This window comes from Ornithodoros turicata, chromosome 2 (assembly GCF_037126465.1).
Source record: "Ornithodoros turicata isolate Travis chromosome 2, ASM3712646v1, whole genome shotgun sequence".
In the NCBI taxonomy this organism is placed as follows: domain Eukaryota; kingdom Metazoa; phylum Arthropoda; class Arachnida; order Ixodida; family Argasidae; genus Ornithodoros; species Ornithodoros turicata.
In genome coordinates this window covers 145,558,182-145,575,748 of record NC_088202.1, presented here as the reverse complement: position 1 = coordinate 145,575,748, position 17,567 = coordinate 145,558,182, and the positions used below count along the sequence as shown (strand labels likewise).

The 17,567-nt window shown below is 47.4% G+C and overlaps 2 protein-coding genes across 2 annotated transcripts; both read left to right on the top strand.

Moving 5' to 3' along the window:
• The first annotated feature begins 88 nt into the window (after window positions 1–88).
• Window positions 89–3,710, top strand: LOC135386309 (isoamyl acetate-hydrolyzing esterase 1 homolog). The gene is made up of 6 exons (XM_064616145.1): window positions 89–385; window positions 664–719; window positions 1,075–1,294; window positions 2,231–2,318; window positions 2,386–2,507; window positions 3,433–3,710. Exons 1-6 carry the CDS (start codon window positions 170–172, stop codon window positions 3,613–3,615), a joined length of 885 nt encoding a protein of 294 aa, XP_064472215.1. The 5' UTR covers window positions 89–169; the 3' UTR covers window positions 3,616–3,710.
• Window positions 3,711–8,188: 4,478 nt separating this feature from the next.
• LOC135386312 (isoamyl acetate-hydrolyzing esterase 1 homolog) lies at window positions 8,189–16,794 on the top strand. Its single transcript, XM_064616151.1, has 6 exons — window positions 8,189–8,419; window positions 9,199–9,254; window positions 10,466–10,682; window positions 14,570–14,642; window positions 16,299–16,420; window positions 16,559–16,794. The coding sequence occupies exons 1-6, from the start codon at window positions 8,297–8,299 to the stop codon at window positions 16,748–16,750; spliced, it is 783 nt and encodes a 260-aa protein (XP_064472221.1). The 5' UTR covers window positions 8,189–8,296; the 3' UTR covers window positions 16,751–16,794.
• The last annotated feature ends 773 nt before the right edge of the window (window positions 16,795–17,567 follow it).

Genomic DNA, 17,567 nt, shown 5'->3' with positions numbered 1-17,567 from the left:
TTGCTACTTGCACCGGATTAACGATAAACGCCACCTTTATTTGGATGATGATGATGGTTGTGGTGTTTCTGCAAGTGTTAAAAGGGTTAAAAGTGTCGTATTTTGAACGAACTTCAATTATGAATCACCGTAAAGTGCATTGCAAGTACAGTGAATAAAAAACGGGTGAATGTCCGATTTCAAGCGACGGACTCATTCATTCTGCTACCTGCTACTGCTGAAGTCTCTAGCTAGACTACTGCCTACTGCTACCGCCATCAATATTCAAACACGATTCAAGATTCGAGGTTTTGGCCAGTTTTGCGAAATTATGACGGACACTTCAGAAGATACTTCGAAAGTACAATGGCCACGTATTTTTCTGTTTGGCGACTCGCTGACGCAGGTAATACATGCGACAGCTGCGTAAGCCAACCAAAACATTGAGCTGTGGCCTCACCGGCCGGACGAGCCACTGTTTGTTCCCGGGGGAGGCTACCACTTTATTGTTGCGTGTGTGTGTGTGTGTGTGTGTCTGACAATACACATGTGCCCTCCACCCACCCACCCACGAGCACTTAGTGGCTTGTCCGGCATTTTTCCACCCGAATGAATTGGTTAGTCGATACATGCCCCTTACTTTCACGATTTTTGTAATCCCGAATTATTTATCTGCCCTCTCAGCACGCATTCTTGGAGGACGGCTGCTGGGGGGCCCTACTGGCTGCTAGCTTCGAAAGGTAACCTCATCTTTTAAACCCTGTACATCACACGCATACTCACTCATGCTCAATGTGGCGAATGGGCATATTCGGTGATGATCTGGGTACTCACACGACGTACCCCAATACTTTTATGCTACTCCCCCGAATACACCACCCCGAACTTGAGATTACAGATAGACCGACTGCCTTCCACCGCAACCTGCGTGGTTTCATGTTTGCTTCACCTTACCTCACTCACCTCTCCTAAACTCCTTTCGCCCCTACGTAATACCTGTCGCATGAGCTGAGTGAGTGAGGGGCAGTCAGGACTGTCGTCCCCCCTGCTCACGGGTCTCACCATTTTTACCCGGTTTGTTTTCGCAACCCGCAGGAAATGTGACATCGTGTCACGTGGATTTTCGGGTTACAATACTCGGATGTGCAAGTACGTGCTTCCCAGACTGTTCGACAAGGACGACGTCCCGTCGACGGTAGCCTTCGTCCTCTGGCTCGGTGCAAACGATGCTGCGCCCGCGCAAGACTTGGGCCGACAACATGTGCCGCTGAGCGAGTACGTGGACAATCTAGACGAAATGCTGCAGTATCTCAAGGTAACAAGAACTATCGCATCAGCGGCGTAGGTAGAAAAATATTTCGGAAGAAGTTTCTGAACCAACTTTTTGATTCACATCAAAAAGTCGCCCAGGAGTAAAAACAGGCCCGTCTCAACAAAATTTGATTGCCGAACATGTTCCACATCGACGTCAAGAAGTTGCTAAAAACCACGGCTATCGTATTCGTGTCGTCTGCTCCACGGGTGCACGAAACGTTGCACGCGGATGTCTGAGAAGGTGCAGCATTTTCGTGACCTCCGCTGAAACGAATGCGGGAACTTGCCCCATTTGTGACTGGTTCGTAACGTGCAGTCCAATCGAAGACAGCTAATGCTGCACCCAGGCACATTGGGGACCCAAATGAAGCTGGGGTCATCACTGTGTGAACCCATAGTATGCAACTGAGTGTTGCGGGTCTTGTCTCGTGTTCATCCTTCTATACTTTCTAATTGCCTCACTTACTGCAACGTTGCACATGCGGTTTTTGCTGGGTAGCCAGAATACCAAAGTGCTGAACTGAATTACTTCACCGTATTCATTTACTGTACACTCGAAATACACTCAATATCACCCGCGGAGCATTTTGCAGTATTCGTAGATGCGGTACGCCCTTTCCACGTCCTCGCGAAAAAATGTCGCAAGGACAGCGGAAGGCTGTTTTCACCGTGCCCACTAGCTCGAACTTTTCCAATGCCGTTTGAACGAGCCACGTTTTCAATCCATTCTATTTATTATTCCATTTTATTTTGTTACGTTTGTACTTTATCTCATTGGTTGTTTTGTGTTGTGTACTATGTTAGATTGGATGGTAATCTCTGGAAGCAATCGTGGTCAATACATAGCGAAGTACATTACCAGCTACCCCCACCTTCAAACATTGCTTTCACACGATCTCATATCTGGATCTTACCGTATTGACGGACGCTTTTTCAGGGCTGCGGACTGAAGAGTAAAAGCATCATACTATTGACACCTCCGCCGTTCGACGAGGAAAAATGGGCGCAGAAGTGTCGCGAAAAAGGTAGTGTTGCAACCGCGCAATACCCTGCGTGCAATACCCTGTGTACATATTACACATTCTGTTTTAGGAAGGCCCGAGAGCAGACGAGAGTCTCAAGTGCTCGCCATGTACACCGATGCCTGTGTCTGTCTCGGTGGAAGACACAACGTAACGGTCGTTAACCTCTACAGCGAAATGCTCCGAGAGAAGGTCTGTTGCAGAACCTGTACGGTGCACCTATTCGCGTACACCACAGAGTCGGTTGCTCGAGAGGATCGTGCGTCCTGGGCCGACTTCGCGGGAAACTGTGTCGGGAACCCAAAGCGTGCGGGCACCAACGATTTATGGTGCCGACAATAAATTGCACCGCTCGAAGTTGGTGGACATTGAAGCAGGGATTGGGGAATCCGTTGACTGTGGAAAGAAATTGGAATTACAGTGAACCCTCGTTACTATGACCATGGTCGTTCCCGAAAATTTTGGTCCTAATGCGGAATTGTCATATTAACGGGGGGATTTGCATAGGTTTCACAGCATTGTTCCCCAAGAGTATGGTCGTAAAGCGCGTATGTCAGATTATCGGGGGTCATACTAACGAGGGTTCACTGTATTGGAATTGAAACCGTTGGAAAACTGCGGAGAAGGCGGCCACAAAGTGTGTCGCGAGATTGCGAAGTTGGTTTCAGGAAGTACGTGTCTGTGATCTTAACCAATAGCGTTGTAAGGTGTGTGTGTGTGTGGGGGGGGGGTGCCCTCCCCTCCGAGGCTTAGGGTGCACTTTGAGTAAGCTACCCTCTTAAAGATCTGTCGTTTTGCATTTATTTATTCGCTGGTACCCCCATATGCTGATGAACCCCCATATTCTGAAGATGCTCTGATTAATTCGCTGCACGGGCAACAGGGGAGAGAGGGAAGGAGACAGGCTGCTTACCTACGTGGGCATATAACTGCAATATCGAGTTCCTTAGTCTTTTCACAATTGGAGCCGGTATTTTCACCTTCACAGTGCGTATTGTGCATTCCTTGATACTCCGCTAATGAGTGTGCGTGTTACGCACGAGAAAATGCGGTAACACCAGAGTGCACAAAAATTGTGCCCAGCGTCAGTTGATCACCGACACGTCGTCACCCGCAGGACTGGAAAGACATGCTGTGCGACGGACTCCATCTTGCAAAGTCCGGTGGTGCAAAAGTGGCCTCGCTTCTGCTGCCTCACCTTCAAAGGCTCACCGCAAACGCACCGACTCTCTTTCCAGACTGGAAAGAGATCGACAGGGATCATCCGGAAAAGTCTCTCCTCAACTGGAAACCTCACTAAAGACAACATTTGTGCTCTATTTGCTGTACAGGGGCTGAATACAGCTGAAATACAGCCACTGTCTAGTAAAGAACGTATACGTGTTTGATGCCAAATACGTAGTGTATGTTGCAAATGGGTTATGACACTCTGATGTGTGTGCTTCATTGCATGATGTCACAGTGTACTGCATGCACATCCGAGTATCGAGAGAAAAAAAGGTATCTGTGTGCAGAGTTCAAGGTAACTCGTTACAAGTAACTCATTACTGTAACTAAGTTCCTTTTTTTGGTAGCTTGTAACTTAACTCGCTACTTTTGTGCCGTGGTAACCTTCGGGGAACTCGTTCCTTTTTCAGGTAACTTTGCCAAAGTACGTTAAGTTACTTTCAGTTCGCTTTTCACTCACGTCCACATATTTTCTTGCTTTCTCTCCAGTTCCTTCGTGGCATTTTTTGCCATAAAACATGATATTCAATCAACGACATGCATTTTATTCAGGAAGTAAGAACCACTGCCATTGAAATGAAGCTGAACCATTGTGCGCCCACAGGGAATAAGATGCAAAGCCTTCGAATAGACTGAACGGGCACTTGTTCTCTGCCTCCCATTGAAAAAAAAAGTAGGACCGAGGGTCGCGTCCCTTTAAGGGACAATATCGTAATCCCCTCAAGACCGTGGCTTTTGGGCGCGACCTTGTTCACCTCTAGCTTCGAGTGTAGTTCAATTCTACCAAATTTGTGGCCCTGTCGAACACTGTGACGTTCATTTGTTTACAAACAGGGAGAGGTCTATTGTTGGACATGAACGAAAACTTTCTAAGCCTGTTGCACTCCTCCGCAGGTAACTCATGGTCTACCTCAACTGCTCACGCGCGCTGCGCCTGCGTAATGCTATTTTGTGTCCGAAGTAACTTGGAAGTAACTCATTCGTTTTTTTAAGTAACTCAGTAACTGCGAGTTACATTTCAGGCTGAAGAACTTCGTTATTAACTTAGTTACATTTTTCACATGGTAACTTAACTTGTCACAAGTTCTTTGTGACGGGTAACTTCTCAATCTATGTCTGTGTGTGTGTCGTGTTTGACAAGGTAAAAATAAGAGATCTTCCCAGGATTTTTCGTCTCTGTTGGGGAGCAGGAGTCCCATCAGGGGGGGGGGGGGGGGCGTAATGCCATTATTTGCTGCTGCTTTTTTGCCTTTCTCGTACGCTATCCTAGGGGGGGGTTGCAAGATCTTCGGGGACATCGTGAGTGCTGGGAAAATCCTTGCACACACTCTTCAAAACACATACAACGGCCAGCTCTGACCTCACAGGAGCGAGAGCTACGGCCGTTCACATTGGTGTTCCTAAGCACATGACCTCGCCATCGGAGACACCACGCATGGGTCGACAGGCACACAAATCATGGTACTCGAATTTATCTGGGATGACTCGGTGCGCAACTCCACAAAAAACGTGGTGGCAAAGCAGGGGCGGTCCCAGCGAAGTACTTTCGGGGGGGGGGGGGGGGGGCGACGTCTGCGAGCCTTTAGCCAGTCTCTATCCATTTTGGTGCGAGGTGGGGGGGGAGGGGTTCTGGACACGGGCTCAACCTTTTCTTGCATGAAATCCTATCACTGGTAAATTACCAGTAATAGGATTTCGTGCGATAAAAGGTTGAAGAGACAAAAACTGGACCAGGCTACGCTTTTGGGGGGGGCGACCGCCCCCCCCCTTGGGACCGCCACTGTGGCAAAGAGGCATGTTGGTGGTAGAACTCTTGGCCTGAACCATAGCCTGAACACAGCTCTCGTCGCATAGCCAACACTTGCGTTTGTCTCGGGCTGATCTAGACCCTCACATTGGGGGAGGGGGGAAGAGGTTTCGTTGTCGAGACGCGCTGTGGGAGAGGGGGAATCCAGTGTTTTGGGGAAGGGCAATCGCCCTGAATCTGACACAGCAAAAGTAGGACTACTCCCTGCATTCGAAGGCAAAGCTCTTTCATGAGCATGCTCATTCATGCGATAGCAGAGCGCGAGATGAATGAGCAAACCGCAGTGGCGGATCTAGGGGTGGGGGCATCGCCCCCCCCCCCCCAAGAAAAACGTCAGTTTATGTATACGGGATTTCTTTCTCCTCTCCCCCACTACTCGCTCCGACAAAGGAACCCCCTCCCCAAAACCGGGGGTCTGGACCGCCCCTGGCAAACGGGAATAATGAGCATGAGCAAGACTCACTCGTGAGTACGAATGAGCAAGCAAAGAGATGAGCAAAAGACACTGCTGAGAATAATCAGCGTGTCGATTGAACTGAAGCACTGTGCTCCGTGTGTGTGCTTCACGATGCTGAAGACCGGATCACATGTTGGAAGAGGGAAAACAACGCAGTGCAATGTGTGGAAGTGCAAGTGCTCTTCCTTAGTCCAACATTTCTTTTTTTTTCTTTCTCTCTCTTTCTGCACAGTTTCCCCTCTTCTGCAGTTTCCTTTCTTAGTTTTCCTCCTCTCCCCTCTCCAATTACGCGCTTGGACAATAAATCCCCACCCACCCACCCCCCAAAAAAGCGTGGGTGTGGATCCGTCCCTGTAGCACAGGTTGCTGGTGACAAAATTTGATAGTACGCTATTGTTTCGAATGGCTAAATGCCAATACTATATAGGCATTTTCTAGCAAATGCCAGTTCTGAAGCCCAGTTAGTGGTTAGTGCTCTCCCATGAATGTGGTCTGTAGTCATAGGCGCCGACTGCAGGGGGGGGGGCTGAACACCCCCTTTCCCAGGAACTTTCCCAGAGGGATCCAGGCCCCTTTCCGAATCGCGTGTTTCATGCGTGTGATCATGAAAATCCCGTAAAATTTTACGCCTCACAACGCGGAATTACGGACATCGGCGGAGGGGGCGTTGTGCCCTGGCCCCCTCCGGCAGATTGAAAGCTCTCCGCCTCTGACTGTCCGGCAACCACTTGCGCTAATGCAAAGTATTTTCATTTCCCGATTTATTCATCCGTGCATCTCTTGGTAATTATACTATGAAAAAGGTGGACTCGGGTACTTGGTGGAAAGTACGAGGGTGGTTCCATAAGTTTCCGGCCCGAGGTAGACAATGCGCGCGAATTTGAAAATGCGATTAAGGACGCGTGGCGCCATCTGTTGGAGGGCCGGAGCACCACCCTCAACCCTCTTCACGCTTTTGTCGGTTGAAGAGCGGCATTTCAAACAGCCAGGGTGCACTCTTCAGTTAAAATGGAAAAAAATCGAGTACCGCGCTGTGATAAAATTCTTGACAAAAGAGGGACTTTCGCCTAAAGAAATTAAAGCGCGACTGGACAACGTGTACAGGGAAGCCTCTCCGTCGTACACAACGGTAAAAGACTTGGCTAAGCAGTTTCGACTGGGGCGAGAGTCCATTGAAGATGATCCACGCGATGGTCGTCCAGTGGAAGTGGTGACACAAGAAAATTTGTCTCTTGTCGAGGAGGAAGTGCTGAGCGACAGGCGCGTCTTAAGGTGAAGGAAATCTCAGAAAGGCTGGGGCTTTCCAAAACAACCGTTTTTCGCATCATCGGCGAGGGCCTTCACATGAAAAAAAGGTCAGTGCGAGATGGGTGCCACGACTTCTCTCGTCAGTTCAAAAGCAACAGCGCATCGTCTGTGCCAAAGAGTTTTTGGAGCTCTGTCAAGAGAACGAAGAAGAAACATTGAAGTCAATTGTCACAGGGGATGAAACTATGGTGCTCTACTATGATACCCTTTCGAAAAAGGAGTCGATGGAATGGCGCAAGCCAGGAGAAGCACCCCCAAGAAGAGCCAAGCTCACACAACCCACAAAGAAGATCATGGCAACAATATTTTGGAATTGTCACGGGATCCTCCTCATCGACTTCAAAGAGAGGAACACCACAGTGAATGCGACTTATTATGCTTCACTCCTGCATCGACTGCGAGACGCCATCAAGGAAAAGAGGCGCGGCAGGTTGAGTCGAGGTGTCCGGTTGCTCCAGGACAATGCCCCTGACCACACGGCTTCTGTTGCCAAGGCTGCACTGAAGGAGTGCGGCTTCGAAGAAATCCACCACCCACCCTACAGTCCAGACTTGGCACCGAGTGACTACTTCCTGTTCTCAAACTTGAAGAGGGATCTCAGAGGACGGAGATTTCAAAGCGATAGTGAGGTGCAAGAGGCAGTTTTCCAGCATTTTGCGGACAAAACTTCGGACTATTTTTTTAAGGGTATAAGAATGCTGGTTGAAAGGTGTCAAACGTGCATCCAAGTTAAGGGTGACTTTGTCGAAAAGTGATACACTTGTTTCGTCTCTATGACTATTAAAAGTTGGTCGGGCCGTAAACTTATGGAACCACCCTCGTACTAGACAAAAGTACTTTAATCACAGTACACAACTGAAAATGCACTTGGTACTTTTGGTCATCAAATGGACTTGTACATGGTACTTCAAGTACCAGCTGCCCATCACTGCTCCCTGTACGGTATACGCCGTATAGCAGTAGGGCTACAACGTACGTCCAAGACATGACGTAAGTGGTACTTTATCGGCGTTGGGAAAGCACTGGACAATGGATGACATCGTTTACTCAATCTCTTATCACGATGGGCTTTCCTCACATAAGGTATTGCCGTAGTGTGGTCTCTGTTCGTGCTATACGTACCACTTCACAGGAAGACTTTCGAGAAAGCCGTCCTGTGTCTGTGTTACCACTCCTTCAGCCATGAAGTTCTCCGGCCAGGTAGTCTGTGTCTGTGCCATCTTGGCCATCAACGCAGCAGCGCTAAACGCCAGTGAGAAGCTGAATTGGCCACGCATATATCTTTTCGGCGACTCCATCACGCAGGTAATCGCCATTACGGAGGTTTCCACGGATCATACTTGTGTGTAGGTTGGTTTGTGGAGTGTTCATTGCCTATCGATCTGCCTGCCAGTGTGGCAACACGTTGTTGTGCAAACCCCTGTACGTTTCAGAATCGTATTACCTAGTTCATGCCCTTGCCATATCTACTTGTTTCACATTAAATGCACACGTCTTCGCCCGTACACCATAGGGTTCTCCTACTTGATGACAATATATACAGCGATCGCTGGGTTTATTTAAACCCAATGCGGTCAGCATTTCGTCTTGTCCTATCCTCCAGTCTCCAACCCCTGCTCGGTATAAAGGGGATACCTCCAGTAATTCGATTTGGTTGCAATACACACCCGGTATATTTGCTCAGGCCTCGCAAGCATTGCGTCTTGTCCCGGTCTTCCCTTCAAATCCGCGTTCTAATATCCCCAGAAGTCGGACCCAGCACGCACACTGATACCCTCCATATCACTCCTTCGTGATCTTATCTTTCCGTTTGTCTGCGCCGGTAAATCGCCCATGGCTGCATTTGCTACGCGGTGCTCTTTGGCCCGATTGGCGCATTTCCAAATCCATACCGATAGTAGTAGTAGGTCAACGAGCAAAATGTATATACGGTGTATATACGCTAGTTAGCAGATATGGCAGTACCAGGATGACGTATTTTCCTATCAGAAGAGCAACACAAGCGCTATATTCCATGACAATGCACACAAAAGATACTGTCTTATTTGCTATATTATGTATGTTTATGATTGATGTTCTTGCAGATTTCATTTTCTGAGCAAGGAGGCTGGGCAACGCTTCTGGCAGATAAGTTTCAAAGGTAAGATCGTCTGATGCTTTTAAAGTCACAGCCGTCTCCGGAAACGTGTGGATATAACAAGTACCACATATGCTTGACCTTGTTCGACAGTCTATATTTAGCGGATTTTCTCTTGAAAAGTGCACGCCCAGCTTCGAGGTCAATCGCGAAAATTGTGCACTCTTTATTCATATAGGTCGTCTGATTTTTCTCGGATGTAATGTAATAATGTGCACCCCTGAAAACCTGCACAGACGACCGTCACCAGGACAAGAGGTTGCACGCTTTGCCCCCCAACTTTTTTGGAAAAAAATGCTGCGTACGCCGCCAGGGCAGAACCCCCGCCTTGGATATACGTCACTGTTCCAGGGTCGCAGATGCCGCGCGCATGCGCACGAGCAATTCAAAAGCGATTCACGGTTGACGTGTATGGAGTTTGAGGCTCGAACAAGGGCGCACAGAGCCTTAATAAAGGAGTAAAGAGGGCCACCAAAAAAGTTTTCAGATTAAGACGTCTGATGAAAGTGTGTGAGTCATTTTACCGAGTAGCGCGAAAGGTTTTGATGTGCGCAATTTGTTTTCCAGAAAAAAAAAAAAGACTCACATAAATATGGCTCTGCGCGTTCACCCGGGTATAACGAGGATGAGAAGTATGATGGCACGTCACCGATGGCGTTTCAAGGAGAACTCCTTCTGGTTCGTCGGTCAGTGGGGGTCAGCGCCTTGTCTCTTTGCCGCCGTAAACCAGTTTTGCCAGTTCTCTCGGAGAATTAGGGATAGAAAGAGCGGCCGAATCAGTAGCAGACGACAGCGGAGTTGCAGACGACATTTCTCTGGACCAATCAGCGAGCGTTCTCCTTGTAGCGTCAGCGCGAGGTGCCAGGCAGATCACAGGCTGGTACTGCTCTCCACTGTCGTTTACGCACGGTCGCTTTTTGCGGCGTACTTTAAATTCAATTTCCGCGATAATTATGACTCTGTGGTGTGAATTACTTCGCATGGTGCATCTTACTGGCCTACTTAAGTTCTATAGGAAGAAAACAGGGTGTTAAAAATCACTTCTGTGCTACTTTTAACGACTGCAGACTTCTACACCTATGGTCAACCTCAGAACGTTCCACATCCTTAAATTAATGTAGTCCGTCAACCCTCACAAAATTATTCCGCCGCAGAAATTATATCGACGCGCCATGCTTTGACATGACCACAGCCGGTTCCATTCTTCATTGCAGAAAATGCGACGTCGTAGCACGTGGTTTCTCCGGCTACACTACGCGTATGAGCAAATATGCCCTGCCCAGAGTGTTCGATAGGAACGACGCCACATCCACGGTAGCCTTCGTCATCTGGCTGGGAGCAAATGACGCTGCTCCAGATCACGCGGGACGCCAACTTGTACCACTCGGCGAGTACGTGGACAACCTGGATGGTATGCTGAGCTACCTGCAGGTAATAATAGGGAAAAAAATAGCCGGAGCTCTTTGGCAGCACGTATAGCGTATGTTTGTAAGTCAAAAGTCGCCATGCCAGTACTGGACAGCTGTTTCGGCTTTATTGCATGGGCCTCATCAGCAGTGCGCAGGCAGACAACGTTTGAGCGGATGGCGTCAGAAGTCACGTACACGGTCAGGTACGTGACCTTCTGACGCCTTGAGTCCTCACTGTAAAGAGAGTTCAACCCTAGAAATCGTACCTTTGGTAGTGCGTCTGGGAGAGGGAAACGAGGTGGAAATCCCCCTCCCCCGTGTAATGTCTCCAAATGAACCGCTCCCGAAATATTTTTATGGCTACGCCACAGGGGTAGACTATCGCCCCTGGCGATGGAACCCCCCCAATCATCAACGTTAAAATCAAGTTGTTGCTGTTACGATACCCTATAAGACACTGAGCCTATACATGTTCCAGCTGGACCTACGGGGCCAGAAGGGTAGCATAGGAATGTTGGTACAGTGCTGGACAAAAGTTTGCGGAACACGCGCCAGCGCGTTCCTTCCTCACAGCGACAAGCTAGCAACTAATGGGACCGTACGGACTTATATACATGTGCCTATAGGTAACCCGGTCACCTGTTTCTAGGTCCGTTCGGTATCATTCGCTGCTAACATGTCATTCTCCGTGCATTCACACGAGCGACATTCCCCGCAGAAGCGGAAGACGCGAAAAACGTCATAGTTTTCTGAGCGCGAGCGCTCAACGTCCAGTGTTCACACGTACACTGCTAACCGTGGGGAATATATCCTGCAACGCAGTCGCAAGATATTCTGTAGCAGACGACAAGAAAGACGCTGACGGTGTCGTCTGCGAAGTGTCGTCTGCTAAGTGCGCAGTACGCCACTCCCGACATTCCTCATCGTGTGAATGCTAACATAACACGGGACGGAACTTCGTCTACTGTAAGCAGCGTTTTTGCTTTTTCTTCCTCTAGAATCTTCTGTGAGGTCTAAGGAAGGAATGCGCCGGAGCGTCTTCCGTAAACTTTAGTCCAGCACTCATACGAGGCTCGCGGGTTCCCACAGCGGTGTCTCATGGAGATTGCAGTTCATTTGTTTGTTTGTTTCTTGTTTTGTTTTTTATTCTATGTTAGCGCCGCGAAGCAACTGTGGCTATGAGCGGCGTACAGATGTAGACAGATGAAGAGAGGACAGCTGGGAGCATCTCTGAGCGGAAATCGGGCTGTGTGGGTTCGAATCCCACTACCCGAGGCATTTTTAATCGACCGCCATTATTCAATCGAGGCATCGTAAAAGTCCCCTCTGGACACGTCATTGTCCGCGAGGCACATTAAATGAAGGGTGAATTCCCCTCTATAAATTCTTCGGTTTCCAATGTGGAGGTTGCACGACAAATAGACCCCTCCCTGTTTGTAAACAAATGACGTCATAGTGTTCGACAGCGCCACGAATTTGGTGGAGTTGAACTAAGCTCGAAGCTAGAGGCGAACAAGGTCGCGCCCATAAGCCACGGTCTACAGGGGTCCCTGGTCTATGGTCTATGGGGTCTATGGTCCCTGAAAGAGACGCGACCTTCGGTCCTACTTTTCTTCCAATTGGATGCAGCGAGTAAGTGTCCATTCGTGGAACCCAGCCCTCCTCTCCCGATTTGTTTCGGTTTCAGTCTGTCTACCAACGTCATGATGACGTTTCTCGGGTACAGTTCTATTCGGACGCAGTTTAGGAAACCACTCGAAGCCCATCAGATGTCGCAAACGATATACAGTGAACCCTCGTTATTATGACCATCGCCGTTCCCGAAAATTTTGGTCATAATGCGGAATTGTCATATTAACGGGGGGATTAACAGAGGTTTCACTGCATTATTCCCCAGGAGCATGGTCGTAAAGCGCGTATGTCAGATTATCGGGGGTCATATTAACGAGCGTTCACTGTACAGTGAACCCTCGTTATTATGACCATCGCCGTTCCCGAAAATTTTGGTCATAATGCGGAATTGTTATATTAACGGGGGATTAACAGAGGTTTCACTGCATTGCTCCACAGGAGCATGGTCGTAAAGCGCGTATGTCAGATTATCGGGGGTCATATTAACGAGTGTTCACTGTAGTGAGGTCGACATATGTCACACCGTGACGCGTGGCGGAAAGGTCAACACGCGCACTTGAAGTGGCTCCAGACGCTTTTCTAGAAATTCGTTCAACATCTCATCATGGTCGGGCTCAGTATAGTTGCGCCAGAAATCGACCTCTGGGGGAGGGGTACCGAGCTTCCGAGGGGGGAGAGGTATTTATGGATACATGTTTATAGGTTTTTGTATCGGTAGCCGAGCTGTATCGTGTAATCTCAACTTTCGGGGAGGTTGCAAAATACCAAGAAAGTGGAGGAAGGTCCCTGGGTGGGGCTTATACTCACAGCCCATCACATCAACGTCGTAACCCACCATTCTACATCTACATCACGACCCATTATGATAGTACGATTTTTTTGTTTATTAATTTCCAAGTGAAGTTTTTTTGTTTTCAACGCTCCGGAAGATACACTATAGCATTACTATACACACAGTGTTTATTTTTATCCTTTGGAGAATTTTTATTTTAAAAAAAGCTATGAGAACAGCGAATATGTTGTTTTTGCAGTTGAGCCAGGGGGACGTCCTTTTGAAGAGTATGTTAGTACAAGGTGACTAATTACCTAAAATCCATTAATTAGCGTTTTAATGAGGGAATTTCGGGCAAAAGCGATATAGTAGCAGCACGTGAGACAATCCTAATTGAAATTCAATTGATTTCTTAAAAATCCAGGAAAGAACGCGTGCCGTGAAATATCCGTTCCTGAATTTCAGTATGCAGATTAGCAGAAACCGAAAAAAAAGAAAAAGAACGCGCTACAAGAGCGCATTATCTACGCAGACGGAGGCTTATCTGGGCCGGAAGGCGGTTTATCTGGTCAGCAGATTAGCACCTACTCCAATAATCTCCATGGCTCCAAATCACGTGGCATATTCTGACGTGAAATGACCGATATGTGCTCCCTGCGTTCACGGTCGCCGCGGTTTCGGCTCATTTGAGTATCAAAATTCGGGGATGGATATTTATTTATTTATATATATATTATTTATATATATATATATTTTTTTTTTTTGATATGTTAGACGTGGAATGGCTTTCAGCGAGGATAGTCTTTGATTCTGCTATCTCGTTTTTGCTCGAAATCACCTAATTAAAGAGGTAATTAATGAATTTTAGGTAATTAGTTATCTTGTAGTAGTTGCATATTTTCTTCGAGACAATGTCCGTCTGGCATTATAATTCAATTGCAAAAACGACATATGTCCTGCTCTCATAACTTTTTTTAATAAAAATTCCGTAAAGGATAAAAATAAGCACCCTGTACTTCAGGACATGTCAATTCCTACACGTCGACTCCGTCTACAAATCTAAACGTCTCTGATTGGCTTAGGCGGCCGCGCATGACGCCTCCGAGTGAGAACGTACTGCGCCCGCATGCTTGTGTCGTACACTGATGCAAAAACGACATCTGTGCTGCTCTCATCACTTTTTTTTTATAAAAATTCCGCAAAGGATAAAAATAAGCACCCCGTACTTCGGGACATGTCAATTCCTACACGTCGACTCCGCCTACAAATCTAAACGTCTGTGATTGGCTTAGGCGGCCGCGCATGACGCCTCCGAGTGAGAACGTAGTGCGCTCGCATGCTTGTGTCGTACACTGATCATGTGTACACTCTCAATGGCGGATATGCACTTCTGTGACTGTAGCTCTTATGTTTGTCGGAATGCAACAAAAAGCTTATCGTTGTTTTGTTCATTTTTTTTCTTTTTTTTCTTTCCTGTGTTACAAGTTACATCTTTTCCTTGGCAGGAGTGTGGCATCAAGCGTGAAAGCATCATACTGATAACACCTCCAGCCTTTGATGAAGTGAAACATCAAATAAGTAAGTGCGTAAAAAACTTACTCGACCGCTCTCCACCGCTTCTGCGTCACCGTGTTCGCGCGCCTCATCTCTGCAAAGCACCTGTCTTCTGTTCTTGATTGGCAGCCTTCCAAGAACGGTACTAACCGTGTATTCACACGAGCGACATCCTCATGGAATATTCTAGTGGAAGAAAAAGCAAAAACACTGCTTACAGAACCGAAGTTCCTTACCGTGTTATGTTGAGCATTCACACGGTGCGGAATATTGGGAATGGCGTACTGCACGTTTAGCAGACGACACTTAGCAGACGACACCGTCAGTGTGTTTTCCTGTCGTCTGCTACGGAATATCTTGTGGCTGTGTAGCAGGATATTCCCCACGGTTAGCAGTGTAACGTGAAGACACGACGTTGAGCGCTCGCGCTCACGTGACAGCAGAAGGCTATGACGCTTTCCGCATCTTCCGCTTCTGAAGGGGTGTCGCTCGTGTGAATACACGGTCAGAGCCGTATATTAAAAGGGAGTCTGGCCATTGGGAGGAGTCACAAAAAGAGGCTCGACCTGTCAATCACAGTCTCGCTCCTCTGATTGGTTTGCTTTTTACCAAGGGGGTCGCCATGACACCATACTGCCACCCAAAATGGCGTCGAAAACAAACACAGTGAAGCGGGGATTTCGTGACAAAAATTTTTCACAGACTACTCTGATTTTACACTGCAAATGCACATTGTCATATACGTTTCTCGGAAATCAGTTTCAACTTACGCTCATCCGTCGATACCTAATCGAAAATAATACGTTTTGTCGCCGATGTTAGGCCTAGTGAACACGGCGATCACAACGAAATCATAACAAAAACGGCACTGTGCTGTACAATCTTATATTTGATTGCTGGATTTCATGGATATAAACATTCTTGCCTTCTATATTCCAACTGTTCATGTAGATTTGTTTAAAAATCATTCCGACGACAGAATGTGTCCCAGCAGGTGGTTCTGCCGGCAGCGGTACAACGACGGAAGCAGACGACAATTCCCGACGTGCCTTACGCTCCCTAGGTGGCGCTTATCAAATTTGCACGAACAATTCACTACTTTTGCAGATTGCGCGTGGTATCCATTTCAATCCAATCCAATCCACTTGCCACCCAAAATGGCGCTCCCCATGTTGGATAGGGGGGAAAATAGTGAGGATAGGCTGATTGACAGCGCCCCATATTTCAAGACTTCATTGGTCGGAAAGCTGAAAAAGTGGGTGGAGCTTCAGATATAGGCATGACCCATTAATGGCCAGACTCCCTTTTAATATACGGCTCTGTACACGGTGATACACCAGAGTACTGATTTTTTTTTTTTTTACTTTCTTCTTTTTACGTTCAGTGACTGGCGAAGTGCAATCCCTGGAATAAACTTTGGCGTCAAGCTCTGACGTCAGAGGCGCTCGAAAGGAATGCATATTAAAATCAGTGCAACTGATCGTCCTTTTGTTTACCAGTGGTAACTTGAAAGGCCTTCAAAACAATCTCGCAAGGTTATGCGTAATTGTTGACATTGCTGATATCTGATTGAGTGACAGCGACACGGAAGCGGAGTGGCTTGCAATTTCCTAAAACTCCCTATTCTTTACGCCTTTTCATACCTACCTTTTAGGTCATGCCCGTAATTAAACTTTCTAGGTCACCGGGGCAGCAGACGACGATCCAAACTGGCGGAGCAGTATGCCGAGGCCTGTGCTTCCTTGGGTACAAGGAGGAATGTAACAGTTGTTGACATTCACAGCGAAATGCTCAAACACGAGGTCAGTGTGCAAACTTCCAGTCACGACGTACTATAGAGCTTACTATATAGGGAGTTCACTTAATTTTTATGATTCGGAACTTTAAATTGCTTTGGGAATGCATTTCTTGTTTTATGCCACCGCCATCATTATGTGCAGGACTGGCGGGACATGTTGTCGGATGGGCTACACCTCGCCAAGCCCGGCTCTCAACTGGTAGCTTCGCTTCTGCTGCCCAAGCTGCAAGAACTCACCTCGGACATCCCAATGTTCCTGCCAGAGAGCAAACACCTGTATGTTCCAAACCCAGAAAGTCTGTTGCTGGGCTGGAGCGCCAATAAAAAAGAATAGTGGAAGAATAATATGCGGCCACTTCGAGGGGATTTGACTTTGCATTTTTGTGTCCAATTTTATCATCGTTCGCACGTTAACTTCTAAACACATATAACTGTGAGAGCACAATCGTCGTTCGGGATTCCGAGTGTTCCGCGGACCTCACAACATATGGTTGTAGGCAAGTTGTCCCATATTGTCCACTTAGTAATCCTTGATTTCCACGCACAACCCATCTGTATGAACATCATAAACATGTATGCAAAGAAGCATGATGTAACAAGCCACTAGAAAACTTGTGGGCCCAAAGATACCTCAAAGGTGTCTAATTTCGACGTTACAGCATCCCCCGTACTGGATGGACTAAATTCTTTTGTACTAAACTGGACTGGACTGGACTAAACACTAAACGTGTCATAGTGGCGAGATACAAAGCCTGGAAGAAATCCAGTCAGTCAGGGTCAGGGAGAAGCGTCCGCGCCAAGTTCAGGCGTTCCCATTGGTCCTTGAAAGCATGTGACCTCACACGCAGCGCCATCGCTCGTGTAGATGCTTGCTGTGACGTCGGAGCTGTGGTATTTACGGCGTCAATTTTCTACGCATCTATTAACCCCTCTGATGCAGAACAACCAACAGCAGTAACAAGTTAGTTACAAGTTACTGCTGTCGAAAAGACACTAGTCACGGCAAAAAGTAACTAATTACAGTTACTTTCACTTAGTTACTACCCAAGACTAAAATAATATGGGATACTAACTAAATAAAGTGGGATGTTGGGAACATGATGTACTACACAAAATAAAATTGGGTCTTGAATCTCACAAAGATTGGCTCT